The sequence below is a fragment of the Anolis sagrei genome, chromosome 11 (assembly GCF_037176765.1).
Source record: "Anolis sagrei isolate rAnoSag1 chromosome 11, rAnoSag1.mat, whole genome shotgun sequence".
Lineage (NCBI taxonomy): Eukaryota > Metazoa > Chordata > Lepidosauria > Squamata > Dactyloidae > Anolis > Anolis sagrei.
In genome coordinates this window covers 27,110,166-27,130,833 of record NC_090031.1, presented here as the reverse complement: position 1 = coordinate 27,130,833, position 20,668 = coordinate 27,110,166, and the positions used below count along the sequence as shown (strand labels likewise).

At 43.1% G+C, this 20,668-nt stretch overlaps 1 protein-coding gene across 9 annotated transcripts in view; it reads left to right on the top strand.

The window, feature by feature from the left end:
- Positions 1 to 20,668, top strand: part of AUTS2 (activator of transcription and developmental regulator AUTS2) — a 504,556-nt gene that overhangs the window by 143,085 nt on the left and 340,803 nt on the right. For all 9 annotated transcript variants that reach the window (XM_060756936.2, XM_060756935.2, XM_060756940.2 and 6 more), the window contains one exon: positions 15,570 to 15,671. In XM_060756936.2, coding sequence (XP_060612919.2) covers positions 15,570 to 15,671 — 102 coding nt within the window. The remainder of the gene's footprint in view (positions 1 to 15,569; positions 15,672 to 20,668) is intronic.

Genomic DNA, 20,668 nt, shown 5'->3' with positions numbered 1-20,668 from the left:
CCTCCATTTGTACCTCTTCAAATTCTGCTGCTGGTCACAGCTGACCTCCAGCTAGAGCGCTCAAGGGCCAGGGCTTCCCAATTATCTGTATATATGCCACAGTTTTTAAGGTTGGCTTTGAGCCCATCTTTAAATCTCTTTTCCTGTCCTCCAACATTCTGTTTTCCATCCTTGAGTTTGGAATAGAACAACTGCTTTGGGAGATGGTGATCGGGCATTTGGAAAATGTGGCCGGTCTAGCAGAGTTGATGACAGAGGACCATCACTTCAGTGCTGGTGGTCTTTGCTTCTTCCAGCATGCTGACATTTGTCCGCCTGTCTTCCCAGAAGATTTGCAAGATTTTTCAGAGGCAACGCTGATGGAATTGTTCCAGGAGTTGCATGTGACGTCTGTAGATAGTCCACATTTCACAGGTGTATAGCAGGGTTGGGAGGACAATAGCTTTATAAACAAGCATCTTGGTATCCCTACAGATGTCCCAATCCTCAAACAATATTGTTTCATTCGGAGAAATGCTGCACTCGCATAGCTCAGGCAGTGCTGTATTTTGGTGTCAGTGTTGACTTTTGTGGAGAGGTGGCTGCCAAGGGAGCAGAAATGGTCAACATTTTCGAATGTTACACCATTAAGGTGTATTTCTGGCATTGGAGAGGGATTAGCTGGTGACTACTGGAAGAGTAGTCAATGAGAGTCTGAGCTTCTCATATGCTTCTGTGAAGGTGTTTAGAGTGGCTTGTAGGTCTTCTTCTGAATGTGCACAGACAACATTGTCATCAGCATATTGGAGTTCTATAAAAGATGTTGTTGTAAGTTTGGTTTTGGCTTTCAGTCTGCTGAGATTAAACTTATACTTGCTTATACTTGAGTATATATGGTAACCCATGGATATATCAAGGGTCATTCCTCAACATTTTGCCTGAGTACATGTTTATTCTCCCTTAGCCCAGTGAACTAATGCATATGCTGCCTGGAAACTGCTTGTAGGAGATGAAAATGCATGAGCTTCCATTTTGCCTGCTAAGCATATTTCAATCATCAACCTAATTAACACATGGGTTTTCCAATGACTCTGCAACTTATACAAAGCCCCCAGTACTAAAAAAATTCCTTCATTTAAATAAATAAAACCAAGCAGACAAAAACCTTCCTGGAAACATTTGTTTTTCATATTAGAGCCTCATGTGAGTCACATCAGAGCCTGACCCTGATGTTAAGCGTCTGCAGGTAGATTTCATTGCCTCCCTCTTGCCTGGAAGCCCTGCCAATGCGCTGGCAGCAATATCCGCATGGAAAATGAGTGGCAATTAAAGAGGAAGGGAGGGAGGGAGCGATGCTCCAAGAGTGGCAATGAGCACCGCTTTACACAGGCTGGACAACCTTCGAGATGCCTCTTGGCATGCGAACCCACAGTTGAAGAGAGTGTGAGTGAAAGCCGATACAGGAGGAACGATTCCACCGCAGAGGCATGGGAATAATTTAATTAATTGCACTGAAATTTCTTTGATGAATAGTTATGTGGTAATAAGCATGGGGTCGAGCAGCAAAATGAGTTTCAGCTTTTTAATGGTCTGGCACAGCTGTAGTTTTGGAAGGCTTCCCGTTTGTAGCTGTTTTGCTCCCCTCTCTCTCGTTTTCAGAGTTGCATGTACTGCCGACTTCAGGCCATATGTCACGCGTTGCTGCTCACCAGAGGCTGTTCTTGGCATCTAAGGTGCATAGCCCTCAAAGTATGGGACACAAAAGATGGCCTTCTCTGTGAGAGTTGTTTTAGGAGGGCGCAAAAGCTGGTGTGGAGCAAAATTGGGGTGATCATAGCTCCAGATAGGAAGCTAGGAGGAAATGACTATTTATATCAGTGGTTCCTAACCTATTTTTTTGACCAGGGACCACTTTGACCAGGGACCACCTTGACCAGGGACCACTTCACCAGGGTCCACTTAAACAGGAACCACTTTGCCCAGGGAGCACTTGACCAGGGACCACTCTCCAACATTAGTGCCCAAAGGGTTATGAATCAGTTTTTGGATTCACTTTGGTTATTTGGGGTGCTGATTCAGAAAAATGCATTGGATAGACCACATCAGTTTTAGTTTCTAATACAGAACATATACCACCCAGTAGTTGTCATCTTCTCACCCACATCTAGATGCTTAACCATTTAGAGCTGATGTGGTAGTAGTAAACTTTTGTGGGTAGTCCACATCTCCCCTCCCAACATCCCCATTGCCTCGGTACTATAAGAGGGTTTCGCTTTTGTTGCTGTATGGTTTCAAGGCAACGGTGTAGTAATGGTGAGGCTGACAACCATATTTTCATCCTTGTGGACCACTGGTGGTCTATGGACTACAGGTTGGGAACCACTGATTTAGACAGATAACTGCCAGAAATACCTAGCCAACATGCCCAGCCCTTGAACAGGCAGCATTATTGTCCAGAATTGGTTGTTCGATGTTGTTATATCTGAGTGATCTTATTTGGGAGCTGTATGCAATCACTTATGGGATCTTGCCATCAGTCTGTTTTGTAATAGTCGGAGGAGGAGGAGGAGGAGGAGGAGGAGGAGGAAGAGGAAGAGGAAGAGGAAGAGGAAGAAGTAGTGGCGGAATAATAATGATGGTGGTGATGATGATGCTGTATTTATTTATTTGTTACCACCATCTCATCATGGTTTGAGGCAGGTTGCAGCTATATGTCCCTGGTATGTAGTTTTCTAAGGTCCCTTCCACACAGCTGCATAAAATATACATTGAACTGGATTATATGGCAGTGTGGACTCAGATCATCCAATTTGAACCAGATATTGGGGATTACCTGCCTTGATATTCTGGGTTATATGGCTGTCTGGAAGGGTCCTAGGTTAACATTTTGGCAAGGCTTTACTTTTGCCACCTCTATGAAAAAGTTCAAAATGGAAAGTTTGTATATGAGGAGGTAGCCCCGAAGATACATTTTGTGCCATCTTCGCTCCCTGTCCATTCCCTTTCCTGATGATTCCTCAGCCTCTTTTTGCATGGTTTTATTGTCTAATTTATGAAACCGTATAGGGAGAAAGGCCATTGCTGGAATTGCCTGGCAATGCCAGAGTCTTGTCCTTTGCCAGAAATTGGAAATAACGCGAATGGGGATGTTCCCTTCGAGTTTATATTTGTCTGGGTTTCTTCTTCTTTGGTTGGAACTTTGCCCACCTTATTATGAGAGAAATGAAAAGCAGCAGTATCTTAAAGGCATTATGGCCTTTTTTGCAATGTTTCCCTCCCCCCCCCCCCCCCATCCCCTGGAGCAAAGACTCTTAAGCCCAGGATATAAGTCCTCTCCCTTGGTTGCACTTAAGGAGTGATCTGACGGTATAATAGGTTTCTAGAACATGACCTACAGTGCTTTCTTCTGTTTGATGTTGCAAATGCCTTCGCCTTTGGGGAGATCAGGAGGGAAATGATGCTGTTCTTTTGGCTAAAAGGAAAACATGAGCTTAGGCTGGGCATGTAAACTTTCAGTTTGGTAGGGTTATAGCTGCACATTCCTTTTCAAGTTGTGTAATCAGGGAAATATGCAGCAGTTATATTAACACCGGATCCCTCGGTGGCGCAGTGGGTTAAACCGAAAGGTTGCAGGTTCGAATCCAGGGAGCGGCATGAGCTCCTGCTGTCTGCAAACCTAGCAGTTCAAAAACGTGCAAATGTGAGTAGATCAATAGGTACCACTTCGGCAGGAAGGTAAGGGCGCTCCATGAAATCATGCCGGCCACATGACCTTGGAGGTGTCTGTGGACAATGCCGGCTCATCAGCTTAGAAATGGAGATGATCACCAACCCCCAGAATCACACACAACTGAACTTAATGTCAGGGGAAAACCTTTACCCATATTAACCCTGTTTCTACTATTTTAATAATAATAATAATAATAATCATCATCATCATCATCATCTTTATTTATACCCCACCACCATCTTCCCAAAGAGGACTCAGGGTGGCTGACATGAGGCCAAGCCCTAAAGTACAATACAGCAAAATAAAATACAAAGCAACAAAAAAATTACATCACAACAACAACAACAATAATAATAATAATACTTTATTTATACCCCGCTCCATCTCCCCCAAGGGCACTCAGTGCATCTTACAGAAGGCCACTCCCATCAATACAATACAAGCAATATAATACAAAAACAAAATAAAACCAAACAAAAATACAAAAGAAATGCAAAAACAATATATACAACACAACAATATAAAATCAAGTATTAAAAACACATAAAATACATAATGTAACAGAATAAAATAAGCAGTGCCAAATAACATAGTGAAAAATAGAACACAGTAAGCAGGCCAAATGCACAAGATAAAATAATAAAATCCTGGATGAGATAGGAGTGGAAAAGTGTATTTGTGAGGGAGGAGCTCAAAGAGATGAACAGTGGGTCTAGGGCTTCATTAAGGACAGGAGAAAGTGCATCTTGAGGACGACTCTGTAGATGGAACAGACATAAATTTTAGTTGAATAACATCCCTTAATCGTTCGCTAGTGGTGAGTGAACATCTCTTGGTGACGTCTTAGCATTTAGGAATATTCTCCGATATTTATTTTATTGACCTTGAAAGAGCTGGAGGTGGCCATGGCCGATAGGGAGCTCTGGCCTGGGCTGGTCCATGCGGTCACAAAGAGTCAGAAGCAAGTGAGCAAATAAGCAACAACAAAGAAAGCATATAGAAATGCAACAAATGCATCCCACTTTTGGTTATGTACAAGAGAGAACCCACATCTAAACCTTGGAGAGAGCCACCAAAATAATTGTTCAAGAAGTTGCTCCATGCCATTTTTCCTTTCTTACTTGCCAGATTTCATTGAAAAAGATCTTGGAGTCCTCATGGACAACAAGTTAAACATGAGCCAGCCATGTGTTGCTGCAGCTCAAGAAGCCAATGGGATTTTGGTTGCCCTTCTCTCAGCACCATTCTGCTTGTCCATATCCCTAGTGCTATGTTGGCAGGCTCACCATGCAACAGAGGCATTGTATAGTGTCTAGATCCAGGGAAGTCATGCTACACCTCTATTCTGCCTTGGTTAGACCACACCTGGAATATTGTGTCCAGTTCTGGGCACCACAATTGAAGAGAGATATTGACAAGCTGGAATGTGTCCAGAGGAGGGTGACTAAAATGATCAAGGGTCTGGAGAACAAGCCTTATGAGGAGCGTCTTAAAGAGCTGGGCATGTTTAATCTGAAGAAGAGAAGGCTGAGAGGAGACATGATAGCCATGTATAAATATGTGAGGGGAAGTCAAAGGGAAGAGGGAGCGAACTTGTTCTCTGCTGCCCTACAGACTAGGACATGGAGCAATGGCTTCAAACTCCAAGAAAGGAGATTCCATCTGAACATTAGGCAGAACTTCCTGACTGTGAAAGCCATTTAGCAGTGGAACTCTCTGCCCTGCAGTGTGGTGGAGGCTCCTTCTTTGGAAGCTTTTAAACAGAGGCTGGATGATCATCTGTCGGGGTGCTTTGAATGCGACCACGAGGTCTCTTCCAACTCTATGATTCTGTGACACATTGAGTCCTAGAGTTGGAAGAGACCACAAAGACTATCCAACTGCCTGCTATGCACAAATAGACAATCAAAACATTTTTGGAAGATGGCCATCCAGCCTCTGTTTCAATGCCTCAAGAGAAAGAAATTCCACCAGATTCCCAGACAGAACTGGAAAAGCTTCCTATCATAAGAAAGTGCTTCCAAAGGTTTAGGTAGAATTTGTTCTCCTGAAGTTTGGATACACTGCTCTGGAGCAGCAGAAAACAAACTAGTTCCCTCTTCCAAATGGCATTCTATCAAATATTTAAACATAGCTGTAATGATACCTCTTAACTTTCTCTTCTCCAACTTTATAAGTGTTCCTCATAGATTTGGCTTCTAGACTTTTCACTGTTTTGGTTGCCCTTCTCTCAACACCTTCTCACTTGCCCATAGCTGTAATGCTACAGTACAGTCTTGCTTATCCGACCTTTGCTTATCTGAATTCCGTCTTATCCAACGCTCATATCTGCCACCCCCTTTCCCTCCAGCATTTCCCCTTCAATTAAAGGAGCACTCCTCAACTCTCTCTCCATTCCCAATAAGTGAAAAAGGCAAGACAAGGAGGAGGAGGAGGAGGAGGAGGGAGGAAAGGGGGGAAAGAGGTAGGACCGGAAGCAGAAGCGTCCTCCCTCCTTCCCTCTGTGATTTCCACTCTTCTCTTCCACATCCAGGCACTTTCTCTGAGCCACTCAGTAATAATAATAATAATAATAATAATAATAATAATAATAGCTTTATTTATACCCTGCCACCATCTCCCAAAGGGACTCGGGTAGGAGGGTTTTAAAAGAATTGTAGGGAGAGCAACCCAACCGGTAGATAAAGTGCTTCTGAGGACATTTTGCAGGGAATTGTTACCATTATTCAGAAAAGGCACACTGGAACAGCCACGTTTTCAAGCTCCTCCTAAAGACTGCCAATGTGAGGGCTTGTCTGATATCCTTGGGGAGTGAGTTCCAGAGTCGGGAGGCCACCACAGAGAAGGCCCTCTCCCTTGTTCCCACCAATCGCACCTGCGAAGGGGGCGGGAGTGAGAGCAGGGCCTCTCCAGATGATTGAAGAGATCATGTGGGTTCGTACACAGAAATGCAGTCACACGGGTAGGCGGGTACCAAACCGTTCAGGGCTTTGTAGGTAAGAACCTGCACCTTGAATTGGGGCTGGAAAATGAACGGCAGCCAATGGAGCTCCTTAAACAGCCCTGAGGTGTTGCCTTGCCTTAACCCTTTGAGCCCCTGTTGTTACTATTCTAGGTGTCTAGCTACGTGTTGGACAGGTAACAGTTGGAGACCCTGTATTATCTGACATTTTCGTTTATCTGACTTTCTGCTGGCCTGTTTATGTCGGATAAGCAAGACTATACTGTATGTTGGCAGGCTCATCCTGCAACAGAGACTGTGTAGACCTCATAACAAGGTTGAACGACAGCTCGCAGCGTCCATCACTATGGACCAGATTGGCAAGGGCTCCTGGAAGTGGCCATGCAAGGTATCAAATATCAGGAGTGCTTTGTGAGTCTCAAATCAAGGGCCAAGGGTTGGAAAGCATGCAGCGCTCCTGATACTATTGAATTGCAACTCCCAGGAGCCCTAGCTAGTCCCATTTGGCAAATGGTTGCAAGAACGCTTGGAAGATTGAACTCATGAGAGTGATGAAATACTTTGGCTAAGGGAATGCTCATTGAAAACAAGCCATTACATGAGAGGGATTTTTAGTTGGTCATAAGGGCAGAGAAAACAAGGTTGGTGCCAATCAATAAAAACAAAATAAAATATGCTAGTCCTGGAGTAATTGAACAGAGGCCTAGTCCCATTTTAAATATTCTTTACAATGTATAAATAGGGCCCCATAAAAAGCCCTAGAAACAAGGAAGCTGTGACTTTAAGCTATTAAGGAACCCAGCGGTTTGATAAAATAACAGGAAACAGACAATTTATTATGAGCAGCCCTGGTAGCTCTGGATTATCTATAAAACTTTTATGGCCCTTCCCAAGTGGCAAGGGGCCATAAAACTTGCCTGAATGAGGGACTTGTTAATTTACTTGTTAAAGCAAATTAAAAATTTATAAGCGCTTTTAGGTAAATGAGATCTTCTCTTGCTGATGCCCTGTGGTGCTCAGGATTCCTGGGAGGGAAGAAAATGGCTGTGCTCACACATCACTGCAGAACAATAAAAGCTATTAAATTGTTTCATTTTATCGCCATCGAGAAACACAGCTGTTGCCATGGAATGATACTTGGGATGGGGTTTGATGCTGTGGCGTTTGGCTTTTAAGGTGTAACATTCCAGTTCTTGAATGTCAACTGTTTTTCTTGCGGGATCCATGCCTTCTCTTTCCTTATAGCTGCAAACATAGTCCACGATATTGCTTTCATTCAAATCAACAGGAGTTTGCTGTTGGCTTCAACACTGTCAAACCCTAAATCAGCTCTGTGTGTCGTGCAGTTGCCACATGGGTCTAATTCACTGTTCTTTCGGGGTAAAGAATCTATGTCAATGTACCCTAACCTGTGGTCCGTAGACCACTAGTGGTCTGCAAGAACTAAAATATGATCTTATAGTGCTGAGGCTTATTAAAAATATGGTTTTCTGTGGGTGAGCAGATGACGGCTACTGGTTCCAATATGTTCTGTATCGGAAAATAGAGTTGGTGTGGTCTATCCAATGCAATTTTCTGAATCAGCATCACAAATAACCAAACAGAATCTAAAGTTGACCAAAAACTGATATGTAATCCTTTAGGTACTAATGTTAGAGAGTGGTCCCTAGTCAAAGTGGTCCCTGGTTAAGTGGTTCCTGGTCAAAAAAAGGTAAAAGTCCAATATATAACTTTCACAGGAGATATATATATATATCTCCTGTATATATAAATTTCACAGGAAAACAAGATCCATAAGTACATAAAAATCTATGAAACTAGGCACTTGAATACATGAAACAAGACAGCAGGAAAATCTCATAAAGAAATCTTAAGCTTGGAAAAAACTTGATACAGGAAACTAAGAGCACTTGAAAGCAAGACCACAATCAAATTCCAATGTTGACTTGACTGAGGCAATTCTCTCCCATGAATTATTATAAGGCTTTCTCAAATCCCAAAACCTGAAGTCCGTACCTTGCGGGACTTATCAACTTTCCGCAGGGCATGTAAGACATATCTGTTTCGACAGGCCTTTGATCTTTGATCTTGCTGTTTTTAAATTGTTTTAAATTGTTTTTAAATTGTGTTAGATTTTAGCTTGTTCTTGTAAGCTGCTCCGAGTCCCAGGGGAGTGGCGGCATATAAGTTTGAATAATAAATAAATAAATAAAACTGAAAGGAAAGCATGTCTCTTGACTTGGGCTTGAGGCGGACCACTTTCTCTTGACTTGCCCACCAAATAAAGATTTGTTATCTTTCTTTTGGTGTAAACAAACTAATCACCTCAGTCTCTGATGACTCTGCCTCTGTTTACTAAAAGTCTGCTTTGTATCCAAGCTTTCATTATCTTCTCTCTCGTTAGCTTCTGCACCGGACAAATAATCTTCAGACAGTTGCTCTGAGAAAAACTGCGAAGGGCCTCTCCCAAGAATGTTGCCTTGTGAATCTTCCTGAGACAGCCTTGGGCCTCTCATCTCAACTTAACTCAGGGCCCCGTGAACCCTCATCCCCAATGCCAACAGACCCTGGTCCACCATCAGGAACATCATCTCCATTCCCATCATGAACATCAGCATGAACATCAGAAACATCAGGCACAATCACAGGCTGAACAGTGATAGAATACCTCAAAGGACAGCAGATCCATGCACCAATTGAATTTCAGGAAATATTCACATCCTCCTTTCTTCCAGCCTCATTGAAGAACCTAATAAAAGGAGACGTGGCCCCATTATATGGGATTAATACATCCTTTCCAAAAGGAAACGTATGTCGGGGCTGGGTTCCTTTCCGAAATCCCAGCCATCCATCCACATCAAAGCTCTCGCAGGGGTATCTATGTATGCCCCATGGAAGAGATGGTCTTCCTGAATACCAGTAAAATACCCCGCTGATTACTGATTGAAAACAGTTGTTAATTCTCTACTCCACTAAATTCCAAGTGGGGAGGGGAAGGAAAAAAAACTTCCCTTAACAAAGAACAGATTGGAGAGAGTCAAGTCCTTACTGTGTGGAAATTAATGGCAGATGCCTATGCTGATAGCTAAAATGTTTCATTAGCAGCTAATGTCTTGCTGTGTTTTTAATTGTTCAGAAATTAGCCTCTAGAATATTAAAACCATCTGTTTGTTATCGGGATGAAACGGAATATTTAAATAGTTATTAATTTTTGGTGGGGCCGGCTTTCCCCTGCCCCCCAGCCGTTCCCTGTCTGCAAAACTTTGATCTGTCGAGGTTTTTAGGGAATGTTGGCACCGAAAACAAAAGGGAGGGGGATTTAAACACCCCTGTGCCCACAGTGCATGCCGCCCATATTTTAAATGCCTGCTTTTGCTCATAAATTATTACTCACCAAGAAGAGGCTGACATTTTTTCTTAATGCCTGGTGTGTATGTGCTGAAGCTTGCTGAGCATGTGTAATGGTTGATTTAAGGTGGGATACGGGGCTTTTTTGCATGCTGATGTTCTCCTTTGAGGGTTTTAGGGGGTTCATGTACAGATCACACACTCCCAACACTTGCCAAATACTGGCAGTGCAGCTATGATACATCTTAATAATAATAATAATAATAATAATAATAATAATAATAATAATAGATTTAAGGTGGAATATGGGGTATTCTTGCATACTGATGCTCTTCTTTGAGAGTCCTAGGGTATTCATGTATAAATCGCACGTATCCAACACATGTCAAATGTAAACTATAGAGCTAGCAATGCAACTATGTTTCTGTTGTATGTTATCCTGTTCAGCCTGTGATTGTTTCTGATGTCCATGTAGATAAAGAGCTGGCATGTTTAGCTTGAAGATGAGAAGGCTGAGAGGAGACATGATAGCCATGTATAAATATATGAGAGGAAGTCATAGGGAGAAGGGAGCAAGTTTGTTTTCTGCTGCCCTAGAGACTAGGATGCAGAACAATGGCTTCAAAGTACAAGAAAGGAGATTCCATCTGAACATTAAGAAGAACTTCCTGACTGTGGGAGCTGTTCAGCAGTGGAACTCTCTGCCTTGGAGTGTGGTGGAGGCACCTTCTTTGGAGGCTTTTAAACAGAGGCTGGATGGCCATCTGTCAGGGGTGCTTTGAATGCAATTTTCCTGCTTCTTGGCAGAATGGTGTTGGACTGGATGGCTCATGAGGTCTCTTCCAATTCTATGATTCTATGTTCATGATGGGAATGGGGATGATGTTCCTAATAGTGGGCCTGGGTCTGTTGGCATTGGGGATGAGGGTTCACAGAGCCCTGAATTAAGCTCAGACGAGAGGCCTCAGCTGTCTCAGGAAGATTCACAAGGCAACATTCTTGGGAGAGGCCCTTCACAGCTTTTCTCAGAGCAACTGTCTGAAGATGATTTATCAGTTGTAGAAGCTAATGAGAGAGAAGATAATGAAAGCTTGGATACAAAGCAGACTTTTAGTAAACAGAGACAAAGTCTTCAGAAACTGAGACAGTCAGTTTGTCTACATCAAAAGAGATATAGCAAACCTTTATCTGGTGGGAAGGTCAAGAGAAATGCTTTCCTTTCTGTTTTGGGATCTGAAAAGCTTTCTAATGATTAATGGGAGAAAGTTGCCTCAGTCGAGTCAACATTATTATTTTATCACTGTCATGCTTTCAAGTGCTCTCAGTTTCATGTACTGAGTTTTGCCAAGCTTAAGATTTGCCTATGAGATTTTCCTGCTACCTAGTTTCATGGATTTTTATGTTCTCATGGATCCTGTTTCCCTTTAAAGATTATGGACTATTTTATATATTGGCATTTTCCTGTTTTTGCTATTTTTTAAAGCTTTGCCTACATATAATCTTCAATCAACCGCTTGCTAATTTTACCAAGCTGGTGTGGTGTTTATGGTCAGAGGTGTTTCTACTCCGGTATATGACAGTTTCATCTAAACCCCATTAGCTGGTAAACTGGCTGGGATTTCTGGGAGTAGAAAAAAAAGTATGAATCATTGATGTTGAAATCCCAGGTGACAGCAGAATTGATGAGAAGCAATTGGAAAAGCTTAAGCAATACGAGGATTTAAAGATTGAACTGCAAAGATTTTGGCACAAGCCTGTCAGTGTGGTCCCAGTGGTGATTGGCACACTGGGTGCAGTGCCTAAGGACCTTGGCCTGCACTTAAACACAATCAACACTGACAAAATTACTATCTGTCAGCTGCAAAAGGCCATCCTACCAGGATCTGCACACATTATTTGCCGATACATCACACAGTCCTAGACACTTGGGAAGTGTCCGACGTGTGATCCAATACAACAGCCAGCAGAGTGATCTTGTTTGCTGTGGACTCACCTTGCTGTATTTCAAATAATGATAATATATTTAGGTGGGATATAGGGTATTTTTTGCATGTTGGTGCTCTCTAGAAGTCTGAAACATTAAAACATTTAAATCTGAGGCTTTTAAAACATTAAAACCAGAAGTTCAAAGCATTTAAAACAGTAAGATATACAAGATAGATGTGGTATAATGGTTAGAGCACAGGACTATGAATCCGGAGACTATGAATCATCCAAAACATCCTAAGAAATATATTGCAAGACCTCACTGAGGAGGAGTTTGATAGATTTTGTGCAGGAGGAAGGAGAAAGTCACTCGAAAAAGCAACTACAAAATAATGTAACAAGGGCTGTTAGAAATGGCATGTTCTTGCTGTGACACGAAAGTGGGAAAGGCTGCAGGCCAGCCACCTAACAGAGATATGAAACGGAGTGCTTTCCACAATTGCGACAAATGAAGAGTATTTCGGTGCACTTTAAAAGCTATATTGCAATAAAATATAGGCTTCCGTTGACTCTTTGCATTCTTATGGCTGCACAGGGAGAAATAGCCGCGGAAATTACACCTTGCCAAGCGAGCCACTGTATCAATCAGGCTTTTCCTTGCTGTTTTGGTATTGCGGAATCATAAGCAATGAGCTCCATGGTGCATCAAAGCGGCAGAGAGGAGCAAAGTTTGGCTCCTTCCTGCCTTTCAACCTGTTACTGGTCTGAAGAGAATATCTCCTTTGTTGTGTCTGAACTCACGTCATTCGGCCCCACATATTGGCAGTAAATGGTGACTTTGAAGATAGTGGGGCAATGAATCAGCCCCAGGTTTTAGACTGAATGGCAAAGGAGCTATCCAAGGTACTGAGCCTATTTGAAGGATAAATGTCGCCACCCTGTAGGTCTCTTTCAGTGGAAGCACCAGCCACCTCTGGAATAAGAATAATAATAATAATAAGAATAAGAATAATAGATCTAATGGGATTTAGGAATGATAATGATGATGTATGGCTCTAATGGAATGTACTAATAATAAGAATAAATAATAATAAACTTTATTTATACCCTGCCACCATCTCCCCAGAGGGGACACGGGGCGGCTTACATGAGGCCAAGCCCGGTAATACATTACAACAAAATAAGTATAGAACAGCAAAAAAAACCATCACATTAAATTATGTAAGACATAAGAGTAAAATAAAACAGTGCAAAATACAAAGTGAAAAATCAGATACATGGATCTAATGTAATTTAAGAATGATGATGCATGGATCTGACTGAATGTAGGAATAATAATAATGATGGAATTTAGGAATAATAATAACAACCGCTTTGAGTCCCCCTAGGGGTGAGAAAAGCGGTATATAAATACTGTAAATAATAAATAATAAAATAATACAATAACAATACTAATAATAATACATCAAAGAGCATTCTGAACCCCACCAACGATGGAATTGGGCCAACTTCCCACACAGAACCCTCATACCTTGGAGGGACTCACTGGCGTGAGCCTCCTTCCAACCTCACACACTCTCCCTTGCCTGCACATGTGGACCACGCTACCATGCGCCGAGCACGCCTGCTCTCCCCTCCCCGCTTGGAGTCTCAGATACAGGCCTCTCTTTGGCTGAGAGGCTGGCCAATCACAGCAGAGGAGGGCTTTTGGTGGGAGGATTCGCCAACTGTTTCCAAAAAGGAAGAGAAGGACAGGTGGGGAGATCTTCAGCCTTCTCTGCCAAAGGAGTTCCTAAGACCATCAGAAATATGTTTTCTTATGGTCTTTGGCGACCCCTCTGAAACACCCTCGTGATCCCACCCCCATGGGTCCCAGCCCCCAGGTTGAGAAACGCTGTGCTAGAATCTGTCAATTGCACCTGACCATCATTCTAAGTCAACATATAAGGCAGTTGTTGGTATTCCTAATATAGGGAGTGCATGTTTTAATGCACAGACCAAGAATGAAATGAGGCTTCAAGGCTTGGGCTTTTAACTTGAAAATACGATACTATTTTAAGCCATTTAGCAGCCTGGCCATGTAAATTATTCAAGTTGTAGAAATCAGCTTGCGGTTGACTTACAAGGAGATAATAGGGATGCGGCAACGATGATGGAAAAACAGGGCGAGATCAATCAGACCAGGAGACGTCTAACACCAACAAAGAGCAATTAAGCGGCAATCAAGAGCAATTGTGCTGATCCTTGACACCCTTTTAACACTGATCACCAAAGCCTGGAGAGCAAAAACCCCAAGAACTCTTTTGCCATTTGTCGAGAGAGCCACAGTTCCTCTTCTCAGGGTTCCCAGATGGTATTGGGCAAATATTTCCTGTATAATTGGATCCATTGAAGAGTAGGGGGGAACATTGACGTTAGGGAAACCCAACAGTGGGGCTGTGATACGCATGCCCGCGCAGCCAAATAAACACACAGAGCTCAAGAGGCGAGGCCTACCTTACCTGCCCAAAGAGGCTTGCCTAAGTGGGTGTGTGGCTGAGGCGCACTCCCTCTACCTTTGGTGCAACTTTGACTGAGTGGGTGTGTGGCCAAGGCACACTTCCTCTATCTCTGGTGCAATTTCAGCTGAGTGGGTGTGTGGCCGAGGCGCACTCCCTCTACCTCTGGTGCAACTTCAGCTGAGTGGGTGTGTGGCCAAGGCGCACTCTCTCTAACTCTGGTGCAACTTCGGCTGAGTGGGTGTGTGGCCAAGGCGCACTCCCTTTACCTCTGGTGCAACTTCGGTTGAGTGGGTGTGTGGCCAAGGCACACTCCCTCTACCTCTGGTGCAACTTTCACTGAGTGGGTGTGTGGCCAAGGTGCACTCCCTCTACCTCTGGTGCAACTTCAGCTGAGTGCATGTGTGGCCGAGGCGCACTCCCTCTACCCTCTACCTCTGGTGCAACTTCGGATTTAAGTAGCGTTGAAAGGGTAAGGCGAAGGTGCCCTCTGAGGCCCGCCCCTGCCATGCGCCTCCATGCAGAGGGAGAGAGACTTTGTGCATGTGTGCATGCACAAGGAAGGCAAACATCAAAAAACCCAGTAAGCTATACTCACAAAGTGAACGCTATGGTAAACGACACATCTCAATTCCAACACAATGTCATAGGAAATAATTAAATCAAAATTAAACTAAACCAAAATCTATGAAAATTAAATTTAGCATTGCATTCGGAAAGATTGAAATAGAATAATAAAATATGTATATAGCGTGTGTTGCTTTGATGTCCAGCAGATGGCGCTGTTTTTGAAGCAAAGCCTATTTTTACCTGTCGCAGGTGTGACATCTGTGTCATAGATATGTAAAAACATAAAAACATGTGTCTGTTCGATTGCTACGTTATGTGTAAATTTCAAAGCAATCAGTGAAGTATTTTGGGAGATTTGAGGTCATTCACAAACGGATGTTTACATTTTTATTTATATAGATTATTATTATCCCACTTTATCTCTCTAAAAAAAAGAGACTCCAACAGCTAACACTCAAAATATGGCTTAAAACATAGACAACCTATGAACGTTAAAATAGAATTAAACATTGAAACTATTAATTAAAGCCAATGTTTGTTTGTCTTTTGTTTGCAGCTTAATCCAGGCCAGAACAGCTGCCGGGACAGTGACAGTGAGAGTGCCAGCGGTGAATCCAAAGGCTTCCATCGGAGCAGTTCCCGAGAGAGGCTCAGTGACGTAAGTGCAACTTCTCCATTGTACTACCTTAGGCTCCTGTGCGCATTTACCATACACACTCATGTATAATTTGGCCTTGTGTATAAGACGAGGGAAATCTTTAAGGACGAAATGATGGATATTGATAAGATCCATGGATAAGCCAAGAGAAATAATTAAGGGGTTGATCTACTTATAGGTTCTCCTTGGATGGACTAAGCTCTTGCCTTTTGCCACTCTACTCAGAGATGGAGATGATTTTCTTTTTGATGAGAATTAAGATATAGTACTTACGTTGACCCATGGATAAGTTGATCCAGGATTTTTGGGTCATTAAAAAATATTTAGACTTCTAAATATATAGGGTAACTCTCTAATGAGGTTTCCTGGAGAGAGGTGATGTTGGAGAATATGATACCCATGTTTCAATTCTATAAACTTCACTCTATTGCACCTGGTATTTGTTGGCGGTCACCCATCCAAATGCTAACTTTGGGCAAATAGCTGCCTTCCACCCTGTGAGAGAGTAACTCTTCTGAGGATGGATATTGTGTCATGTGATCCTAAGACAGTGGTTCTCAACCTGTGGGTCCCCAGGTGTTTTGGCCTACAACTCCCAGAAATCCCAGCCAGTTTACCAGCTGTTAGGATTTCTTGGAGTTGAAGGCCAAAACATCTGTGGACCCACAGGTTGAGAATCACTGCTAAGAAGAATGTTTGCTCTCCTGTAGCCATCCTCTTCTGGTCTCTGTCTCTGGTATATGCTCTGTGACACTGGTAGGTAATCCCTCTGGCAAGGTATTTAACCTCAACAGACAGAAAGCCAAACCAAGGTCACAACAACATCTGTTATAGAATTCTAATATGCTGATGACAACATAGTCTATGTGCCTTCAGAAGAAGACCTAAACACCTTTGCAGAAGCATACAAGAAGCCCAGCCTCTCATTGAACATCAAGAAAACCAAAGTGCTCTCTCAGCGGTCACCAGCTCTGCAATGCCAGAAATACAACTTCATGGTGTAACATTAGAAAATGTTGACCATTTCCGCTTCCTTGGTAGCCACCTCTCCACAAAAGTCAACATTGACACTGAAATGCAACACCGCTTGAGCTCTGCAAGTGCAGCATTTTCCGAATAAAGCAGAGAGTGTTTGAGGATTGGGGCATCTGTAGGGAAACCAAGGTGCTTGTTTATAAAGCCATTGTCCTCCTAACCTTGCTATACGCCTGCAAAACGTGGACTGTTTACAGATGTCACACTCAACTCCTGGAATTATTCCATCACCATTGCCTCCGAAAAATCCTGCAAATCTCTTGGGAAGACAGGCGGACACATGTCAGCATGCTGGAAGACGTAAAGACCACCAGCACTGAAGCAATGCTCCTATGCCATCAACTCCACTGGACTGGCCACATTTTCTGAATGCCCGATCACTGTCTTCCAAAGTAGTTACTCTTCTCCCAAGTCAAGAACAGGAAACATAACGTCGGTAGACAGGAAAAGAGATTTAAAGATGGGCATAAAGCCAACCTTAAAAACTGTGGCATAGACACCGAGAACTGGGAAGCCCTGGCCTTTGAGCGCTCTAACTGGAGATCAGCTGTGACGAGCAGTGCTGCAGAATTCGAAGAGGCATGAATGAAAGGCAAAAAGGAGAAACGTGCCAAGAGGAAGGCGCATCAAGCCAACCCTGACCAGGATCACTTTCCATCTGAAAACTGATGTCCTCACTGTGGGAAAACATGCAAATCAAGAATAGGGCTCCACAGCCACCTACAAACCCACTGCCAAGACACCAGACTGGGAGAGCCATCATCCTCAGGCTATGAGGGATTGCCTAAGTAGGTAAGTAATCCCTCTGTTTGACTGTAACTCCCACCATCTTCTGACAGCCCAGGCAATTACAAGAGGTTTTGCAAATACAAGACAGTTGGAGGACAACAGTTTTCCTACCCTTGTAGTAGAATAAAAAATACAATGTTTTTCATGTGACAGCAGCACACCTATAAGTACTGATAGGGGAAAAATAGTTTAGATTAGCATAAATGACTAAGGTCAATCGGCACCCCCAATGATGAAGATACAGAAAGAACCAAGAGGTTAAGTCAATGGGGTTTGGCATTTCTTTTAGCATTAAAATCATCACAGCTGACTGCCTTGGGACCAATGTAGTATGGGTAGCTGTAATCTATACCCCACGAAGGAAAAGCTGATCTCTTGGAGTGTTTGGTGGAAACTTTGCTAATAACACTCCATCCCGCACTTTGCTGATGTAGAAGAAATTCAAGTATGTTTCTCTCCCCCAGAAGCCTCATAATCTCCATTTTGCTTAGCAACTTTGACTGCCAGACCATGTAAGAAGTGATAAATACATTACCAGCCAAACTTGTGGTCTCCCTCCCATCTTTGCTGAGATTATTTTCCTTCTGAAAAGTAAATAGGGTTTTCTATTTCCCCCGTCTACCAATTGCAAACAAAATGTTGTGTTCTCAGAGCAGGAAGTTGAGAAATGGAAGATCCCTGGATCTCACATGGCTACCCATCCTACCTGGATATGCAAGTCTGCCAACCTCACTTTCTCTAGTATTTGAGAATATGGTGGGCATTGACCTTGACTTTTGGACCTATGTCCAGAGAACACTGTGGAATAAAACAATGATAGATACAGATCAAACTTGGCACAAATACTCAAGATGCACAAATATAAACACTGGTGGAGTTTGGGGCAAATAGACCTTGACATTTGGGAATTGTAGTTGCAGGGATTTATAGTTCACCTACATTCAAAGAGAATTCAGACCTCCTCCAACAATGGAATTGAACCAAACTTTGCACACAGAACTACCATGACCAACAGAAAATACTAGAAGGGTTTGGTGGGCATTGACCTTGACTTTTGGAGTTGTAGTTCACCTATGTCCAGAGAACACTGTGGAATAAAACAATGATAGATATGGATCGAACTTGACACAAATACTCAATATGCACAAATGTGAACACAGGTGGAGTTTGGGGAATATAGACCTTGAGATTTGAAAGTCGTGGTTGCTGGGATTTATAGTTCACCTACAATCAAAGAGTATTGTAAACTCCACCAACAAACTTGGCACACAGAACTCTCATGGCCAACAGAAAATACTGGAAGGGTTTGGTAGGCATTCGCCTTGAGTTTTGCAGTTGTAGTCCACCTACATCCAGAGAGTACTGTGGACTCAAACAATGATGGATCTGGACCAAACTTGGCACAAATACTCAATATGCCCAAATATGAACACTGGTAGAGTTTGGTGAAATAGACCTTGACATTTGGGAGGTGTAGTTGCTGGGATTTATAGTTCACCTACAGTCAAAGATCATTCTGAACCCCATCAACGATAGAATTGGGACAAACTTTGCACACAGAAGCCCCATGCCTGGCAAGGGGCTCCCTCCAGCCTCGCACGCTCTCCCTCACCCACACATGCACACCATGCTGCCATGTACTGGGCACATCTGTTCCCCCTGTTTGGAGTCTCAGAAACTCACCTTGGCTTAGAGGCCGGCCAATCACAGTAGACAGGGGCTTTTGGTGGGAGGATTCTTTGATTCCAAAAAAGAAGAGGACAGGGGGAGAGATCTTCAGCCTTCTCTGCTAAAGAGGTTCCTAAGACCATCAGAAACCTATGTTTTCTGCTGGTCTTTAGTGACCCCTCTGAAATACCGTCGCGACTCGCCGCAAAGGTCCTGGCCCCCCATGTTGAGAAACACTGATTTAGGGCTTTAAAGGTCAAAGCCAGCACTTTGAATTGTGCAAAACACCAGCCAGTGGATCTGGATGATCTTCTTCCTCTTCCTCTTCCTCTTCCTCTTCCTCTTCCTCTTCCTCTTCCTCTTCCTCTTCCTCTTCCTCTTCCTCTTCCTCCTCCTCCTCCTCCTCCTCCTCCTCCTCCTCCTTCTCTTCTTCTTTGTTTTAATCTGAATTTTCTGTATTTCTGTTTTATATGTTTTTAACTGTTTACGTGTTCTGTTTTATAGTTTAATATGGTATGTTTAATGTTATGTGGATGATGCAGCATCAAATTTTTGCCGTAGTTTGTAAGCCACTCTGAATCCCCTTGGGGGTGAGGAGGGGAGGGTGCAAATTGGGTAAACAAACAAACAAACAAACAAACAATTGTAGAATAGTGACGAATAGAGACATCACACTGGCAAAGGAGGTCCACATAGTTAGGTAAAGGTAAAAGTTTTCCCCAGACATTAAGTCCAGTCGTGTCTGATTCTGGGGGTTGGTGCTAATCTCCATTTCTAAGCTGAAGAGCCGACATCTGTAAAGCCATGATATTCCCCATAGTAACCTATGGATACAAGAGCTGGACCATAAGGAAGGCTGAGCTAAGGAAAATAGATGCTTTTGAACTGTGATGTTGGAGGAAAATGCTGAGAGTTCCTTGAACCACAAAAAGATCCGACCAGTCCATCCTTCAGGAAAGAAAGCCTGACTGCTCACTGGAGGGAAGGATATGAGAGGCAAAGATGAAGTCCCTTGGCCACATCATGAGAGGATAAGAAAGTTTGGAAAAGAGAAGGATGCTGGGGAAAATGGAAGGAAAAAGGAAGAGGTGCAGACCAAGGGCAAGATGGATAGATGGTATTCCTGAAGTGACTGGCTTGACTTTGAAAGAACTGGGGGTGGCCACGGCTGACAGGGAGTTCTTGGCATGGGCTGGTCCATTAGGTCACGAAGAGTCAGAACGAATAAACAACAACAAATGTTTAATGTTATGTGTACGACATGGCAATAAATTGCTGCCGTAGCTTATAAGCCGCTTTAAATCCCCTTCGGGGTATGAAGGGCAGGATGTAAATGGAGTAAATAAAAAATCGAAAAAATGGATCCTAATTCTGACTAGACACAGATTGGATTGCCTACATAGGCTGGCAATTTCATCTCCTTCTACACAAACCAAGGGCGGTGGACACCAATGGAGTCTCTGGAATAAATGCGCAAATAATAACAAGAATAATGTGCCCTGGTT